At 39.3% G+C, this 18,694-nt stretch overlaps 1 protein-coding gene across 5 annotated transcripts in view; it reads right to left on the bottom strand.

Moving 5' to 3' along the window:
- The window catches only part of CACNA2D1 (calcium voltage-gated channel auxiliary subunit alpha2delta 1), a 1,329,605-nt gene that overhangs the window by 28,658 nt on the left and 1,282,253 nt on the right, over window positions 1–18,694 (bottom strand). For all 5 annotated transcript variants that reach the window (XM_077264669.1, XM_077264672.1, XM_077264671.1 and 2 more), the window contains 5 exons: window positions 18,069–18,110; window positions 12,885–12,956; window positions 8,804–8,956; window positions 8,670–8,722; window positions 4,242–4,297 (listed from right to left, as the gene is read on the bottom strand). In XM_077264669.1, the coding sequence (XP_077120784.1) occupies window positions 4,242–4,297; window positions 8,670–8,722; window positions 8,804–8,956; window positions 12,885–12,956; window positions 18,069–18,110 (376 nt within the window). The remainder of the gene's footprint in view (window positions 1–4,241; window positions 4,298–8,669; window positions 8,723–8,803; window positions 8,957–12,884; window positions 12,957–18,068; window positions 18,111–18,694) is intronic.

Below are 18,694 nucleotides of genomic sequence, written 5' to 3'. Positions count from 1 at the left end.
TGAGGAAAGAAAAATGATTTTTTATTTTCATGGCTCTGCATTGTAAACTTCTGTGAAGCACTTGGGGGTTGAACGTGCTCACCACACATCTAGATAAGTTCCTTGGGGTGTCTAGTTTCCAAAATGGGGTCACTTGTGGGGGGTTTCTACTGTTTAGGCACATCAGGGACTCTGCAAACGTAACATGATGCCCGCAGACCATTCCATCAAAGTCTGCATTCCGAAACGTCACTACTTCCCTTCCGAGCCCCGGCATGTGCCCAAACAGTGGTTTACCCCCACATATGGGGTATCAGCGTACTCAGGAGAAACTGGACAACAACTTTTGGGGTCAAATTTCTCCTGTTACCCTTGCAAAAATAAAAAATTCTGGGCTAAAAAAATATTTTTGAGGAAAGGAAACACATTTATTATTTTCACGGCTCTGCGTTATAAACTTCTGTGAAGCACTTGGGGGTTCAAAGTGCCCACCACACATCTAGATAAGTTCCCCTGGGGGTTTAGTTTCCAAAATGGAGTCACTTGTGGGGAGTTCCTACTGTTTAGGCACATCAGGGGCTCTGCAAACGCAACCTGACGCCCGCAGAGCATTCCATCAAAGTCTGCATTTCAAAACGTCACTACTTCCCTTCCGAACCCCAACGTGTGCCAAAACAGTGGTTTACCCCCACATATGGGGTATCAGCGTACTCAGGAGAAACTGTGCAACAACTTTTGGGGTCCAATTTCTCCTGTTACCCTTGGGAAAATAAAAAATTGTGGGCTAAAAAATCATTTTTGAGAAAAGAAAAATTATTTTTTATTTTCATGGCTCTGCGTTAAAAACTTCTGTGAAGCACCTGGTGGTTATAAGTGCTCACTATGCATCTAGATAAGTTCCTTGGGGGGTCTAGTTTCCAAAATGGGGTCACTTGTAGGGGAGATCCAATGTTTAGGCACACAGTGGCTCTCCAAACGCGACATGGTGTCCGCTAACGATTGGAGCTAATTTTCCATTCAAAAAGTCAAATGGCACGCCTCCCCTTCCGAGCCTTGCCGTGCACCCAAACAGTGGTTTACCCCCACATATGAGGTATCGGCGTACTCAGGAGAAATTGCCCAACAAATTTTAGGATCCAATTAATCCTGTTGCCCATGTGAAAATGAAAAAATTGAGGCTAAAATAAATTTTGTGTGAAAAAAAAGTACTTTTTCCTTTTTATTGATCAATTTGTGAAGCACCTGAGGGCTTAAAGTGCTCACTATGCTTCCAGATAAGTTCCTTGGGGGGTCTACTTTCCAAAATGGGGTCACTTGTGGGGGAGCTCCAATGTTTAGGCACACAGGGGCTCTCCAAACGTGACATGGTGTCCGCTAGCGATGGAGATAATTTTTCATTCAAAAAGTCAAATGGCGCTCCTTCCCTTCCGAGCCTTACCATGTGCCCAAACAGTGGTTTACCCCCACATGTGAGGTATCGGTGTACTCAGGAGAAATTGCCCAACAAATTTTAGGATCCAATTAATCCTGTTGCCCATGTGAAAATGAAAAAATTGAGGCTAAAATAAATTTTGTGTGAAAAAAAGTACTTTTTCATTTTTATGGATCAATTTGTGAAGCACCTGAGGGCTTAAAGTGCTCACTATGCTTCTAGATAAGTTCCTTGGGGGGTCTAGTTTCCAAAATGGGGTCACTTGTGGGGGAGCTCCAATGTTTAGGCACACGGGGGCTCTCCAAACACGACATGGTGTCCGCTAAAGATTGGAGCCAATTTTTCATTCAGAAAGTCAAATGGCGCTCCTTCCCTTCCGAGCCCTGCCATGCGCCAAACAGTGGTTTACCCCCACATATGAGGTATCAGCGTACTCAGGACAAATTGAACAACAACGTTCGTGGTCTAGTTTCTCCTTTTACCCTTGGAAAATAAAAAAATTGTTGCTAAAAGATCATTTTTGTGACTAAAAAGTTAAATGTTCATTTTTTACTTCCATGTTGCTTCTGCTGCTGTGAAACACCTGAAGGGTTAATAAACTTCTTGAATGTGGTTTTGAGCACCTTGAGGGGTGCAGTTTTTAGAATGGTGTCACTTTTGCGTATTTTCGCCATATAGAACCCTCAAACTGACTTCAAATGTGAGGTGGTCCCTAAAAAAAATGGTTTCGTAAATTTTGTTGTAAAAAATGAGAAATCACTGGTCAAATTTTAACCCTTATAACTTCCTAGCAAAAAAAAAAAATTGTTTCCAAAATTGTGCTGATGTAAAGTAGACATGTGGGAAATGTTATTTATTAACTATTTTGTGTCAACTCTGGTTTAACAGAATAAAAATTCAAAATGTGAAAATTGCGAAATTTTCAAAATTTTCGCCAAATTTCCGTTTTTTTCACAAATAAACTCAGAAATTATCGACCTAAATTTACCACTATCATGAAGCCCAATATGTCACGAAAAAACTATCTCAGAATCGCTAGGATCCGTTGAAGCGTTCCTGAGTTATTACCTCATAAAGGGACACTGGTCAGAATTGCAAAAAACGGCAAGGTCATTAAGGCCAAAATAGGCTGGGTCATGAAGGGGTTAATATAACCTAGTAATAGCTTTTCTAATTTCAATTATTTTAGTTGAATGTCTTAAAACCAGTTGCAAATTTTGATAATGCTAGAGCTCATCAGTGACTTTTGGTTAATATTACACAACCAAAGTTTCCCTATGGGGAAAAAAGCCAACTAAGATTGAATTCCTACCTTTCTTGAACTACTTTCCCCATAAGGAAACAATGAGTTTGTGTAGTAATAAACCTATGAATTACTCATGACCACTGTGCAGCCAAAAATCGCTGCGGAATCCTAACCATCTCCCATCAGCTAAAGTGTCCTCAAAGAAAGGGATTTAGTGAATGATTGCCGCGCTGCTGAAAGTACTGAGACACATATCCCGGTAAAAGTTGAAAAGGCGGTGGTTTATTCCACCCGTACTTTCAGTACTTTCAGCAGCGCGTAAATCATCAACTAAATCCCTTTCATTAATGTCTTATGGTCACTTGCTGACCTGTGGATCTGCTGCAGCTGATGTCTTACATTCTATGCTTTCCTAATGGATAAATCAGGTTAGTTTAATCTGAGCAAAAGCTCATTGTGTCTATCCGATATTTTGTGCTGATTTCTTTAATAGTTCCTTTGATCAGCTAAAGTGTGACATATCACTAGAATATGCTATCAATTTGTAATTAGTGCATTTCCAAACTCTGGGACCCCCAACATTTCTGTGATTCTCATAGATGCTGAGGGGCCACAGCTGTGGCTTACAGATGTTTTTCCTAAAAAGTTTTCCATGCATAACAATGCTTCTGGCTACCAACTATGAAAGAGAATGTCATGTCACAATTTTGTCTTTACTTACAGGGAACCTAAGAGCTGATTCATGCTGCCTGGGTTTCAGATAGCTTAAATCAGATATGGCTCTTTTATTGAAGCCTTGTATACATCTTTATGAAAGGATTTTAGTCTAAGCGGCTGGTCCCCTTTGGTGATTCCCTGTCTTTCTCCCCAACAGGGACAGGTCTCTCAAAATCTGCTGTTTGAGACACCTGTCAATCTAGAGGCATGGAGCAAGGAGAAGCAGCCAGGAACCTGACTCTTCGACTAGTCATCCTAGTCATATAATCCATGTCTGGCTTTTAAAAGTATTGCAGCTTGACTTAGTTGTCAGGTTCCCTTAAAATAGGCTCGAACTTCAGTTCCCTTCAATAGCGGACACTAGAGCTACTGTAATGGAAACATAAACATAGAAACAGAACATTTACAACAAAAAAGGCCACATGATCCAGTTTATCTGAACTTTTATCATTTTATTTTATTTTTTTATCTTAGTAGGATATATTATATTTATGCTTCTCATATTTATATTTATCTACTGAAAGGGATACAGTGCTAAATAAGGACAACAGTCCCTCATTCTCAAAATTGGTAAAGTTCCCAGAAATAATGGGGGTCTGGGAGATTAAAACTCCACTGATCAAAAATGGCATATGCTTTCAATACACTATCCATTTATGACATGCAATTAACCCTTTAACTTTTAGAAAAGTAAATATCACAATCCTGATATGATATTTGACATTTGGGAGGATGCAAAGCACTTTATCAACAAAAATTACTAAATACATCAATAACCTCTTTTATTATTATAAACACATCAATTTAGCCTAATTTACAAATTGCAATAACCCTAATAAACATAAAAAAAAGTAGAACCACACATACCTGCTTCATTATACCGTGGGAATGTAAGACTCAAGAACAACTGTTGTAATAAAGACCTGAGAGAAATATTTAGAAGAAATTATTAAAAGCAACTGTACACAAGCAATGAAAAGCATTTTTATTAAAAAGAAAGAAGCGCTCCCATCAAAGTTTTTATTATCTTAATATATTGAAATCATTATATTATATAGCACTGTGTACTTGAAATTGCTCATTTTGCCTTTCTACCTACTTAATTCTTCTCTTTTGCAGTAGGTCTATGACCTCACGTGATTAGCTGAATCCTTCTTAGCGCTATATAGAAACAGGAATACTCTTTTCTCTGTATGAGTTATTAGTCACTGCACAAGTCCCTGGCAGTGGGGAGGAGCAAGCAGCTGGGTCAGAAGTTGAAGAGGGAAATAGCTCATGCTGGAAAAAGAGACTTCCTGTTTCTACATACAGCAGAGAAAAGAGAAGCATTAACTGGGTAGAAGGGCAAAATGGGCAATTGTAAGTACACAGTGCTATATAGCATGATGAATGCAATATAATAAGTGGATAAAATCTTTCATGGGAGTGCTTCAATAGATATAAAATGGAGCAAACATAATGTTGGTTATTGGAATTGAGCAGGTTACATAATGTTGGTTATTGGAATCGAGCAGGTTGGAACAGCTGACATATCGTGGCTTTGAGATGGGTTCACCACCGGAGCCCACCTCAAAGCAGGGATACTGTCAGCTGACGTACTATTCTGTCAGCTCAGTAAGGGGTTAAGAAACAACAGTTTATAGCCTACATTATGACGTCCGAGACACTACATACATGAGCATCACTGTCAGCAGCAAAAGCAATTGTTCAAAAGGGTTTTGCAGACGACTTTCGTTTATAGTCCGTGTTTTTAGAATTCTAACAGAATATTATAATGTTTTGTATCATTTCTCAAAAACCTTACGTGATATGAAAAATCTGAAGTCATTTGTAGATTGTGAGCCTTCGCGGGCAGGGTCCTCACTCCTCCTGTACCAGTTATGACTTGTATTGTTTAAGATTATTGTACTTGTTTTTATTATGTATACCCCTCCTCACTTGTAAAGCACCATGGAATAAATGGCGCTATAACAATAAATAATAAATAATAATAATAATTTCTGAAATCAGCATGAAGCATGAAAAAATCTATCAGGAACGCTCAAAATTGTCCGAGGGTAACACAGTGAAATGAAAGTCATCTGCAAAACACTTTTGAACAATTACTTTTGCTACTCACATCGATGCATATGTATGTAGTGTCTCAGATGTCATTATGTAGACTATAAACTGTTGTTTTTTAACCCCTTACTGCCAGCTGATGGAAAAGTACGTCATCTGGCAGTATTCCCTGCTTTGAAGTGGGCTCCGGGAGTGAGCCCACCTCAAAGCCGCGACATGTCTGCTATTTTTAACAGCTGACATGTGCCCGCAATAGGTGCGAGCTGAATTGTGATCCACCCACAAATAAAAAGTACTTAAATGCCACTGTCAAACTCCGACAGCGGGTATTTAAATGCACTTCCGAACACCGTTCTGGAAATACACGCAGTGACGACCCCTATCACGTGATCAGGGGTCATAGCTGCGTTGCCATCACAACCAGAGGTCTCCTCGAGACTTCTATGGTTGTTGATGGCAGATTGCTATGAATGCCACCCTGTGGTCGGTGTTTATAGCAAGCCTGTAATTCTGCTGCATAGAGGTGATCTGAGCATCACCTCTATGTGGCAGAGGCGATCGTGCTATGGCAGCTTCTAGCCTTCTAAGCTCCTTTCTCCCAAATCAAAATAAAACAATAAAAAAATCAAACCTACATATATTTGGTATTGCCACTTTCAGAATTGCCCGCTCTATCAATAAAAAAAAAGAATTAACATGATTGCTAAACTGCGTAGTGATAAAAAAAAAATCATAACGCCAGAATTACTTTTTTTTGTCACCAAAACATTGAATTAAAATGTAATTACGGGCAATCAAAAAAAACATATCTGCACAAATGTGGTATTAGTAAAAACGACAGCCCGTCCCGCAAAAAATAAGCCCTCACATGGCCATATTGACTGAAAAATAAAAAAGTTATGGCTCTGGAAAGAAGGGGAGCGAAAAAAGAAAACTAAAAATGTAAAATGCTCCAGTCATGAACGGGTAAAAAACCTTACGTGATACAGATTTTGGAGCACATATTCGTGTTCAGCATATCAAAATCTATAAGCTACAATACGTTTTTTCTCAGGAGACAAGAACTTCCCTGAAATTTGTTGCGCAGTGTATTTGAAATGCCAAAAAAGTGCCATTCAGTAGGACGTATCTAATTTGAACTATAATTTGCAACACTTTCTTGTACAAATTATTATAAATCTGACAGTCACAGCTGAGCCCATCAGTATGGCTTGCTTAGCTGCTCTTCATTTTGACTATCAGGGAAGGTATGATCAGGGGATCACCATATAACCTCTATTTGTCCTAGCAGTGCTTAAAGAATAGGATTGCTTACACTTTAAAACTTGTGTAAAGGGAATCTGTTAGCAGGATTATCACCCTTTACACCCCCCATCCACCCCACACACTCCATGAACTGTTTACATGCGCATGTAAATCTTTGAAAGACAAGTCCAGAAATATTGTTACATGGCCAGTCCTTTCCTCCCTTAACTGAGAAATCAACATTTTAAGTCAAATAGCATTGAAGCTGTCAGTCAAGTAGTAGGAGGAGGTGCTTGGAGAGTAACAGAGCTGGAGTGACAAGAGGATTCAGATCTACAATAGCTCTTCAGCCTCATTTGCACATCAATTCAAATGCTGATTTCTCAGCAACAGAAGAATGGACTGTCCATGTAAAAGTATTACTGGACTTGTACTTGTACTTGAAGTTTTGGGGTGTGAGGGGTTGACTGACTCACCTGCTTGCAGAGGTAAACTTAGGAATGCCTCTTGTGGTAAATCACTTGTTGGTTTATTAACCCCTTTCTGACATGTAACGTACTATCCCGTCGAGGTGGGGTGGACCCGTATGCCCACCGACGGGATAGTGCGTCATAGCGATTGGCCGCGCTCACGGGAGTGCGGCCGATCTCGGCCGGGTATCAGTTGACTATCACAGCTGAAATCTGGCACTACGTGCCAGGAGCAGTTACGGACCACTCCTGGCACATTAGCCTAGGCATAGGGAAGCATCGTGCAGGGAGGAGGCTCCCTGCGTGCTTCCCTGAGACCCTCGGTACAACGCGATGTGCTCACGTTGTACCGAGCGTCTCCTCCCTGCATGCCCTGGATCCAAAATGGCCCCGGGGCAACATCTGGGTCCTGCAGGGAGGTGGCTTACCAGTGCCTGCTCAGAACAGGTGCCAGGAAGCCTCTCTGCAGTGCACATCAGATCGCTGATTTGACACAGTGCACTGCAAAGTGTCAGATCAGCGATCTTACACTATAACATGATGCCCTTCCCCCCCCCGGGGCAATGTTATAGTGTAAAGAAATTTAAAAAAAAATTCCTAAATAAAAAAAAAAAAGAATATTGTTCCCATGAATACATTTCTTTATCTAAATAAAAAAAACAATAAAAGTACACTTATTTAGTATCGCCGCATCCGTAACGACCCGACCTATAAAACTGTCCCACTAGTTAACCCCTACAGTGAACACCATAAAAAAAATGAGGCAAAAAACAACGCTTTATTGTCATACGGCCGAACAAAAAGTGGCATAACAGAAATTTTACCACTATCATGAAGTACAATATATCACGAGAAAACAATGTCAGAATTACTGGGATCCATTGAAGCGTTCCAGAGTTATAACCTCATAAAGGGATAGTGGTCAGAATTGTAAAAATTGCCCTGGTCATTAACGTGCAAACCACCCTTGGGGGTAAAGGGGTTAAAGAACAACAGAAACCGTAGCAGGGTTGAATAAAATAAACGTGGCCTTTCTGGCCTAATGTCAAAACAAAATAAAGATAAAGTCCAATAGAGTCCTTTTTCCTTCAGGATTCACCCGCAGGTAACACACAAGTCCTCAGCTCCTCTGGGAGCCACAACTGGAGTCTCTCCTCTCCAATCACACAACAGAGAAAAAAAACAGTGGCTCAACATTTAACTCCCCAGCCACTGCCTTTAGGTGGAGATATGGTGTGTAGGCATCCCGCCCATCTCTGACCTACTCACCTAAAAAAAAAATCCCTTATCATGGCTGATTAACCCCTTGAGCACAGAGCATGCTGGATAGAAACTTATGGGTTTCTAGATCACGGAAGAAAGCAATCTTTGGACACATATCTCACATACAATTTCAGTGACCTTGTCACAGTGGGTTAAGTTCTATTGACAGATTCCTTTTAAGTTACAATTAAATAGCTAAGTTAAAACATTGAACACTTCTGAATTATTCTTAGCTAACTAGGTAGTGCAAACTTACCACGCAGCAGCAGAAGCCCACCATCCAAGGTTTAGAAGATCTGCTATGGTAGGCTATAATGAAATGTCATAAACATATGTGTTACCAATAAAAGTAAACTATTTTATATTAAAATGCTAAGTATTATTACGTACCACAAAAACGGAGCGAGGTGCAGCAGTTTTCGCTGGTTCTTCACCTGGATCACATACAGATTGGTAGTCATAAGACTTATTAAATGCAAATACAGAAATGTTGACCAGCTTTCTCATCAAACTTGGGTCAATTTCTCCAAAGAATCTGCCAATCTAAAAATAATAAATGTATTTTAAATATTACTTAACAATTTGAACTAAATTTACTTCTGCATGTACCTCAATTTTTGCAAAACAATGGGGAGACAAAGAGCACAATAGGGTCTTATCCACGTTACACAGAGGAGAATATACACCAAATTTGCTCACCTGGTAAGGATGAGATTAGAGCATGTAGATAGCGGCTGCTGCAGATCCACAGGTCTTCACCGACCAGAGAAATTAATGTCTTCAAAGGGAGATTTGTAGTAAAAATTCTGCGCTGCCACTAAGATGAATTTCAGGAGAGTATAGTTGATTCATAGTGGTTTTATTCATCGCGTTTCAGGGGTCTCATGCCCCCTTCATCAGGAAATACCACCATATTTCCTGATGAAGGGGGCATGAGACCCCTGAAATGCGTTGAATAAAACCACTGTGAATCAACTATACTCTCCTGAAATTCATCTTAGTGGCAGCGCAGAATTTGAACTACAAATCTCCCTTTGAAGACATGTACCTCAATTTTGACATACAGTACGCAAAATTGGTCTACTGTTGCATACTCAGTTTGGTATTTCACATTTTGATTTGTTTTAGCATATTCCAAGAGGGCTCCATGAAATCAGTTTTATCTGGGTTGTTGTGGGGGTTTTTTTCAGTGTCATCTGTCTGATTGTGTATCTTTTTTAATCTTGGATACACAGCAATAAATTCTATTGTTATACAAAATGGATATATCAGTGTAAGGCTGCAGTTAGATGGCTGTATGTTCTCTCATACGAGAAAATGGGGCATATTATGCTAAAAAAAAAAGCCCTAACTTTTTTATTTTTCTGTCCACAGTTTCACAGAGCGGACTTTTCTCAACACGGTGATACCAAATATGTGTATTTTTATTTTTCTTTCATTGTTTTTGTTTTAATGGGGCAAAGGAGGGGTCGGTGTCTTGATCTTTTGTATTTTTTTATTTTTTTTCAGACTTTAAAACTTTTTTCTCACTTTTTACTGTATTTGTTAGACCTCTTGGAGGACTTGAAGCTGTGATCATCCTATTGTTTGTATTATACATAGTAGTGCATTGGCATTGCTATGTAATATATAACTAACATCACAATCTATGAACACCAGCAGACTTCTGGTTGTCATAATAACCCAATGGCGCCCCGCGATTACATCACAGGTGTGCCGTTGGGCAAATGGAATGATGCGCCCCCCTGACAGTGTGTGTTATATGCCACTGTCAGAGATTAACAGTGACATTAACATGTTAACAGTTGCAAGCGGAGCTCTGCTCCACCCACGGCTGTTAGAGGCACATGATGGCTGAATATATCAGCCATCATCTGCCAGGAAATATGTGGGCTCAGCATGCAAGCCTGCATCAAAGGCAGAGACACGACATATGGCATGTAAGAAAACTTGGCACTCAGAGTTGATGACATTAAATAAATTATATAATATGCAATCCAAGAATAAAGGTTCACAAACATTTTGGTCAGCTAGGAAGTGCTGAACGTGGTGTCCATCACTGGTTCAAAAAGACTGTGTTTTCTACCTGACTCGGGAACAAACACAATCTGATATCTTTTCAATTCAACAATATGCACACTGAGGAAGGTCTAATGTGGACTGAAATTTTTGTAAACATTTATTACTGGATTACACATGAAATTATTTATTTCATTTCATCTACTCTGAGTGCCACGTTTTATTAAGTATCATTGAAGGGGATTGGATCCTACTTGAGCACTATTATACAGTAGTGCCATGTTATCTCTACATGATCTGATGTAATCTTTTAGCTTGGCAACTTTTTTGGCACATGTGCAGAGAGCGGCACATGCTCCGGGTTTTGATGGCTCCTTGTGATGATGCATACCTTCTGAAGGGATGTCAATCAAGTCTGAATGGTCATTAGGAAAAATCCATTGTGACTGTTGATTTTAGCAGTTCCCCTGCATCACTCAAAAAAACCTTTGAATGCCAGATGAACTGCATTTAAACTACATATTTTTAATAATGCAGGCCACTATAAGATTAATGGCCTTTTTCTATTGACAGGTTTCTTTTCAAGTTCCATTACATATATTTTTATAGGATTTAAAAACATGCAATTCATTTTTTACAAGCGTTTTTGTCACTGAATGATTGTATATCTTCATCACAGAGGTATCTGCTATCATGTACAGAGCTGCTATTTATTTGGTGGACCAAGGTATGTACAGGGCCACTAATATTGGCTGCTCCTACTTCGGTGGACCCAGGTCATATATGTTTATAATGTACATGTAGACCGCATTGTTCCTGCAATGAATGCGGCAAGAAATAAAAATGATTAGTTGCACCTTCCTTTTTCTAAATCCACATGATAAGGTAATCTTTTATCAGAAACACAACACTTCCTGTTGATATTGTCCATAGTTTTTCTTCTTGGTGGTTTGTTTTTTACTGTTAGCCTTTAATCCACCAGATCCAAAAATGAGTGCAAAAAATTAAACATAAAGCCATTTTTTTCATAAAAGTGCAATAAAGTACAGTTTGCAAAGAATTTTACAGCATTATCTCCAAGAACAAGTATTGTTTAACTTATCTTATTAAATATTAATGCTGCCAAAATTATTTTCATAAGTCTAGTTTAAGAATGTCACGTTCAGGAAAATAACTTTGCTTAAAAAGGCTTATTACTGTACAATGCAAGCAGGTTTAATTTTGGTCATTGCAAGTCGAAAGATTATACTACATATTGATTTCCGATTTCGTATGCCAAGTTTATACAGCAGCTTAGCATCTGTAATCCATTTTCCTAAATTTTATGTGTAAAATAATACTTTGACATCTAAGGTGTTTTGGGGTTAAGGAATATTAACAGGAACATTTAAATACCTAATCAATAAATATTTCACTTATAGTTATCTTCAAAAATATTCTGAGGAAACTAAAGAGGCCTTTTTTGGCTCAAATCGGTATACTTTGATGCAGAGAGAAATCACTGTGAGGCAGGGTTGTGAACATAACATTCTATTTTTTTCTGGATGGCTTTTCAAATCATGGACGGATAATATTTTTACGGACACTCTGTAAAACCATAATAAATCATTACTAGTGATGAGCGAGTTTACTCGTTGCTCGGGTTTTCCCGAGCATGCTCGGGTGGTCTCCGAGTATTTGTGAGTGCTTGGAGATTTAGTTTTTGTCGACACAGCTGCATGATTTACAGCTGCTAGCCAGCTTGAGTACATGTGGGGGTTTCCTGGTTGCTAGGGAATTCCCACATGTATTCAAGCTGTCTTACAGCCGCAAATCATGCAGCTGCGTCAACAAAAACTAAATCTCCACAAATACTCAGAGACCACCCGAGCATGCTTGGGAAAACCCGAGCAGCAAATATACTCGCTCATCACTAATCATTACGATTATATGTGATACATGTCTACGGACCATAATTCTGATATGAAGACATCAGCTGTATTCACTGCAAAATGAGGATAATAACAATCAAAATAATATGCATATGTTTTTTTTTCAGCTTCAAAAAACCATAGCCTTAAATTTGATTTTACGGACAAGGCAAAAAAGTGTCCTAATTTTAAGGACTGTCCTGGACTTTCTGGACATTGTGCAGATCTGATGCCAGACCACGAATAAGAACTAGCTACCTAGTTAGAAACGCATTGGAAATACTGGAGTAACTAAGAATAGTTCCCAGAGACTGTCACAATTTTTACTTTTGCATTTTAATGAATCTATAATAAAAAAGGTTTGTTTCACACTCTCCCAGACCTGTTGCTGGATACTCACCTCTATTCCTCTATTCCTTCTTCCTGCTGCCTATACAGCTGAATCCTTGCACTGCCATAGGGCTCCTTTCACATTGGTGAGCTGGAAAATGCTTTTTTTCTTCTAGAGTTAAATTACAGTATATTAAAATGCAAATCCATACCTGAGTATTGTAACTTTTTTGATTTGACATTAGTAGGAAGCCACCATCATCAAGAATTATGCAGTCCAATTGCTGTAAAATATTAAGCACATTTCATAAGTTTACTTTTCTTCCTATTCATTGTAACATCATAGTTTTGATTTCTTTAAAAAACTGTTCATCATTCATATTTTTTTATAATAAGTGGGAAATGTCTTGCGATGTTATCTTTCCTTCATCAAACATCTTGCGAAGCAGAAGTTTGGTGGTCTTCCAAAGACCAGAATATTCCACATGTGGCACAAGGGGGATGTGGCTGCAGTTTCTTTGTATGCTCTTTTTAAGATCAAAAGCTCTAGTGCCTTCATGATAATGACTGATATTTATTTTTTTTGCTCCAAATTCATGGCCTCTTCATGCAAGGTCATGCTACTACTCCACTTCAACCTAGCGTGAGCAATAGTGTAAATTATTCACCTGGTGTTGGTGCTGTGTGGTGACCATTGCGGCTATGGTTTTTTGCTTGGGGGTGCTATGGCCTGGAGTCATGAGGACTCAGCCTCGCTGCATGGGTGCTGTGAGGCACCAGGCCAACTGCTCTGCTGGTGCATTGTTCCTATGATGGTAGCTTGCGCACGGCATCACACCTTTCAGTTTAGGGACTCACTGAGAGGTTCGCCATGAAGTGGCAGTGGGCTTCGTACAGTGTGATCAGAATTTTAAACTAAGAACCTCATGTTTAGTTTTGTAAATTTTTGCCTACCAGCATTAGATTATTGTATGGGTTTTGGATTTGTGGTCCATGTAATTTTTTCTATAGTTCTCACTATAGTGTAAATTAGCTGTAAGGGAATGTGTAAGCTATACTTTACAGTAGTGATTGAAACTCAGTCATCAATTATCCCATAACTGGTATTTGGTGAACTGAAGTACATTCATATGAAAATACAGCTTTCAAATCTCAATATTGAAGTCAATAGGAGAACATCAAAATCTACTGGTCCCAAGTCTGATATGTTCTGGTGAATTGCAACCAACAGATGTAGTGTTTCTTTAACCAATGGAGTGTTGAGCTAAGCTGCATTTACAGTGCCTCTACGCAGTTTATATTAGCTGACACTTTATTTGTATGAATTCAAGCACTATTTATGCATAGAGAGCCACAATGCATAGGTAATACACCGCTTATACAGATGGTGCTTATACATCGCCTTGATGGCGAATGAGTCTTGTGGTAACATATCGTTTCATCACCCATTGACTTGTGCTTAAAAAAGGTGTCATGAGAATTTCACCTATTTAAGAGAAACCTATCACATCAGAATTGCCTTCCTTAGTAAAGGCAAGAGAGTCTATAGCTAAAAATTATGCTTGAAATGAAGTCAAGAGTAAGCAGGTAGCAGTGAAATGAAAAAGTAATGTTAGAATCTAACTGCACCCTGCTTCATGCAAGTCAACTGAGCAGGATGGAGCATTGATCAATCACTGCTGCTATTCCAATCATTCCTACTGTTAATTGATGTTCCATTCAACCTGGGAATGTGCTGAGTGGGATGTCAATCAAGTTAACAGGGGAAATGACTAGTAGAACATTGATTACTGCTAAAAAGTGATGAGCTAATTAATTTAAATGTAACTGAATTTTACATGATTTTTACAAAAAACTGCATTTGCTAATGTGGATTTTTTTGTAATTTGCAGATTCAGCAAGACTATGAAGGCTAACAAAAGGTTAAAAAAATTAAAAATCTTTATAAAGTCATCGCAACATCTTCTGACCTCTGGCCGCCCATGCTGGAATCACTGGTAGGGTTTTGTGCATATGGGCGGAAGTTCAAGGGGCACCTTGTGATGTCATGATGTAGTGACCTTCCATGCTTTGACCCAGAACTCTACCTGCCTTGATGAAATCTGAGTGCGAGTGGCCAGTGAAATTCATGTGCGAGCGGCTGGGGATCAGGAGATGCAGGACCAGATGGGCAGTGGTGACTTGCCATAGAGCTGAGCGGTAAGGTGGTGTGAGGTAGTGACCCCCTGTTACAGCTAGGGGGCGCTGTATGTGCTCTCCAGAATGTCCATGGAAGCGTACTGAGGCTATAAGCCCAGCCCTAAAAATAAAGACCAGAGACTATTTGGACAGACAACGAGCGTGTGTCTCTCTGATTATTGCTTCATTGCGTAGGTACCTAAAAGACAGAACACCTAAGTAGGTTGGAAATCCCTTCTCTAACACTGCAGACACAGGTGTGGCTGTAATTAGAATAGTGAAGCAGTGACTGATTAAAAGCCCTGTAGTAGAGGGGGAGGTATGTCAGCGTTGGTTTGGAAGCAGACAGAGAAGTTGTCTGCAGAGCTCTTTCTGTGTGGAGCAACACAGGGGCAAGAGGAACCAAGGGGACTGACACCCTGCATCTTGGGCTGTCTTGTGTTTGCCAGGCTGCAATCCGGAGGATAGCGTGTGGTGCACAGCGTGAGTATATAGACTTGGTAACAGCGTGCGGTTGCCCTAGGGAATCTGGACAAAGGGAAGTCTGGCCTGTGTAGGGACTTCAAGCTAAAGCCATTTACTGTGTATTTCTGATGGACTGTGTGAAGAAGCCGTGTACTGTGTATTTTCCATTGGTCTGGATGAAGAAGCCATTTACTGTGTATTGCTAATAGACTGTGTGAAGTAACACAATAAAGGAACGTTTTGTGTGAACTTGCTTGGGTCACTGCCATTTCACTGTGTATGGTCCTACCACTGCATCACAGTATGTTGGACATTAAAGACTCTTTGTTTTGAACTTTCCTATGGTCACTGCCTGTCTGTCACACTGCACCAACCCTGCTGCACTACAAAAGCTAACGAAGTGTGAAGGAGAAACGCAAAGGGAGGGATGCATGTGCAGATCGATGGTTCCAGTCCCTACTTTGGTTTCTTAGTGTAGTGTCAAGTGGGGATGTCACAGCGGCATACCGACAACCTGTCTCGCGCCCTTACGGTGGAAGAAATATTCGACCCCACAGTTATGAACAGGGGGAGGATATGTGAGGCAGTGACCCCTGTTACAGCTAGGGGGCGCTGTATGTGCTCTCCAGAATGTGCATGAAAGCGTAGTGAGGCCATGAGGGCGTACTGCAGACACAGGTGTGGCTGTAATTAGAATAGTGAAGCAGTGACTGATTAAAAGCCCTGTGTAGAGTGGGAGGTATGACAGTGTTGGTTTGGAAGCAGACAGAGAAGTTGTCTGCAGAGCTCTTTCTGTGTGGAGCAACACAGGGGCAAAAGGAACTGACACCCTGCTTTGGGCTGTCTTGTGTTGCCAGGCTGCAATCCAGAGGATAGCGTGATGTGCTCGGCGTGAGTAGAGACTTGCTATGTCTCGTGTCTCCCCAGGGAAACTGGACAAAGGGAAGTCTGGCCTGTGTAGGGACCGCAAAGGTAAAGCCGGTTACTGTGTATTTCTGATGGACTGTGTGAAGAAGCTGTGTACTGTATATTTTCCTTTGGCCTGGATGAAGAAGCCGTTTACTGTATAATGCTAAATGACTGTGTGAAGTAACACAATAAAGAAATAATAATAAGAATGATAATAATCATTATATAGCGCCAACATATTCATATAATATTCATGAATAACATAACATATTCATAAAGCAGCGCTTTACAGTTTAAAAGAAACATTTTGTTTGAACTTGCTTGGGTCACTGCCATTTCACTGCGTATGGTCTTACTGCTGCATCACAGTGGGGATAATGATTTTTATATGTTTTTGGAGGCTTTTTTTGTGGGTCGTGGGTCGACTTGTAGTTTGAATTACACTGTTCATTTTCCCACTTAATGCATTGTATAGCAGAAAAAAAAACAAATGTGGTGAAATTGTGCAAATAATACTATTCTGCAGTAGTTTTGGGGTTTTGCTGTTATGGTATTTATTCAATAACGAGTCAACATGATTCTCCTCCAGTTCAGTACAATCACTGCGATACCAAAGTTACATATGTATATTTTTTCATAAAACTCGTAAAAGAGAATTTTTGCTTGTGTCGCGGTTTTCAGAGACCCAAAATGTTTTCAATCAATGGAGTGAGTGCTTTATTTTTGCCTAGTGAATTAATTTTTTATTGATACCATTTTGGTGTACATACAGCATTCAATCCCATTCATATACATTTTATTGCAGCAAGGCAGGGATATAAAGCTAAATTAGGGTCTACTTTATTTTTCTCCTCACACCGTTTACTGACTGTGTTGATTAATTTTATATTTTGATAGATTGGTCTTTTAGGAACCTGTAGATACCAAAGATGTTTATTTTTAAAAGGTATGATTCAAAGTTTATACTTTATGTTTTTAAAAACTTTTTTTTGTTTGCTTTTTACCTTATGTTTCTATTCTTTGTATTTGTGATTGCTTGCTCTACTCTGCAATACGACAGTATTGCTGCATATATTACAAATCTTAGTTTTCTATAAATAATATCCACCGTTATGATTGGCATAGAAGTCTTCAATAGACCATTGGCTATCATGGCAACCCATTGACACCCCACAATTGTGCCTTGTGGCAAGTGGAATGAAACTGCCTGGGCTGTGTGCATTAAATGCCACTGTCAGAGATTGACAGTGGCATTTATGGAGTTAACAGCTGTAAGCGGAGCTCAGCTCCACTTGCTGCAATCAAAGGCAGATGATGGTTCAATAACACGGCCATCATCTGCTGTGCTGGGGATAATTCAGGCTCAGCTTCTGAGCCTGCTTCAAAGATAGGGATCTGATATATGACATAACAGTACATCATATGTCAGGAAGAGGTTAAAAGGTTACTTTTTTACCTTATATCATCATGACTTTAGTTAAATAGATAACATTCTCAAGACTGGTTCCCTTAAACTATATGTAACTAGATATCTGGAAGATATAGAAACTAAATAGCAGGTAATTATTGGATATACTCCAGCAGTTACAGTATACTGTTACTTCATTTCTTCAAAATAATACAGATTATCATTTTATATGTACTGACAAAAATAACTTGACATTTCATTTAGTTGTGAACTCTTTTCTTAAAACCTTAAAATTAAACTATAACTGCCACATTTTCCGAAAAACTATATATTGTATTTTCATTTAAAATGATCACTGATCACGAACCCCCCATCATCTGGGAAAACACAGCTGTAGCTCCAGATTCCTATTTTATACAAAATTGAGAACTCTTACCGAGCTGTCCAGTTTACAGTTACAGACTTCATCCATCTTGCACTAGAAAGGGGAAATGGAAAATTGTATTCATTAAAAAGACTCAAAGGAATATCATTTAGCTCTGGGAGTATCCTAAAGACAACAGCAACATTGTTCCAAAGAAAGACAGAACATCACAAAATCGCATTGTTAACAGGATTCAAGCTAATAAAATAGACTTTTGCTATTTAAATTTATGCTATGTCAGTAGACTATGTAAATAGTCATTTCTGGTGATTATTTCAATAACAATAAAGCAAATCATGTTATGCTCATGTCCCATATTTGTTATGCCCAGTATACTTTATTAAAGTAGAGAATGGCACTGATTAAGATGTTAAATGTCACAGCAAGACAATCTCAGTTTATTGCGTTGCTCATTAGATCAGTATTCAACTTATGTGGTTGCACTTCCTGTGTCATTGGACTGAACCAGAGCTAAACCACTTGTATAACATTCCTTCAATAATTAGATTATAATAGTTGTAACTCCTTATAGAAAAAAAATTACTCGTTTTACATTTGTCCAACAATCACTTAGTGTGCAATGCCCTGTGTACCAGATCCTAACTGAGAATTCACTGCTGATGAATTCCTAGTAATCA

This window comes from Ranitomeya variabilis, chromosome 5 (genome assembly GCF_051348905.1).
Source record: "Ranitomeya variabilis isolate aRanVar5 chromosome 5, aRanVar5.hap1, whole genome shotgun sequence".
Lineage (NCBI taxonomy): Eukaryota > Metazoa > Chordata > Amphibia > Anura > Dendrobatidae > Ranitomeya > Ranitomeya variabilis.
The sequence above is the reverse complement of the archived record's forward strand: the minus strand, read 5'-3'. Positions and strand labels throughout refer to the sequence as shown.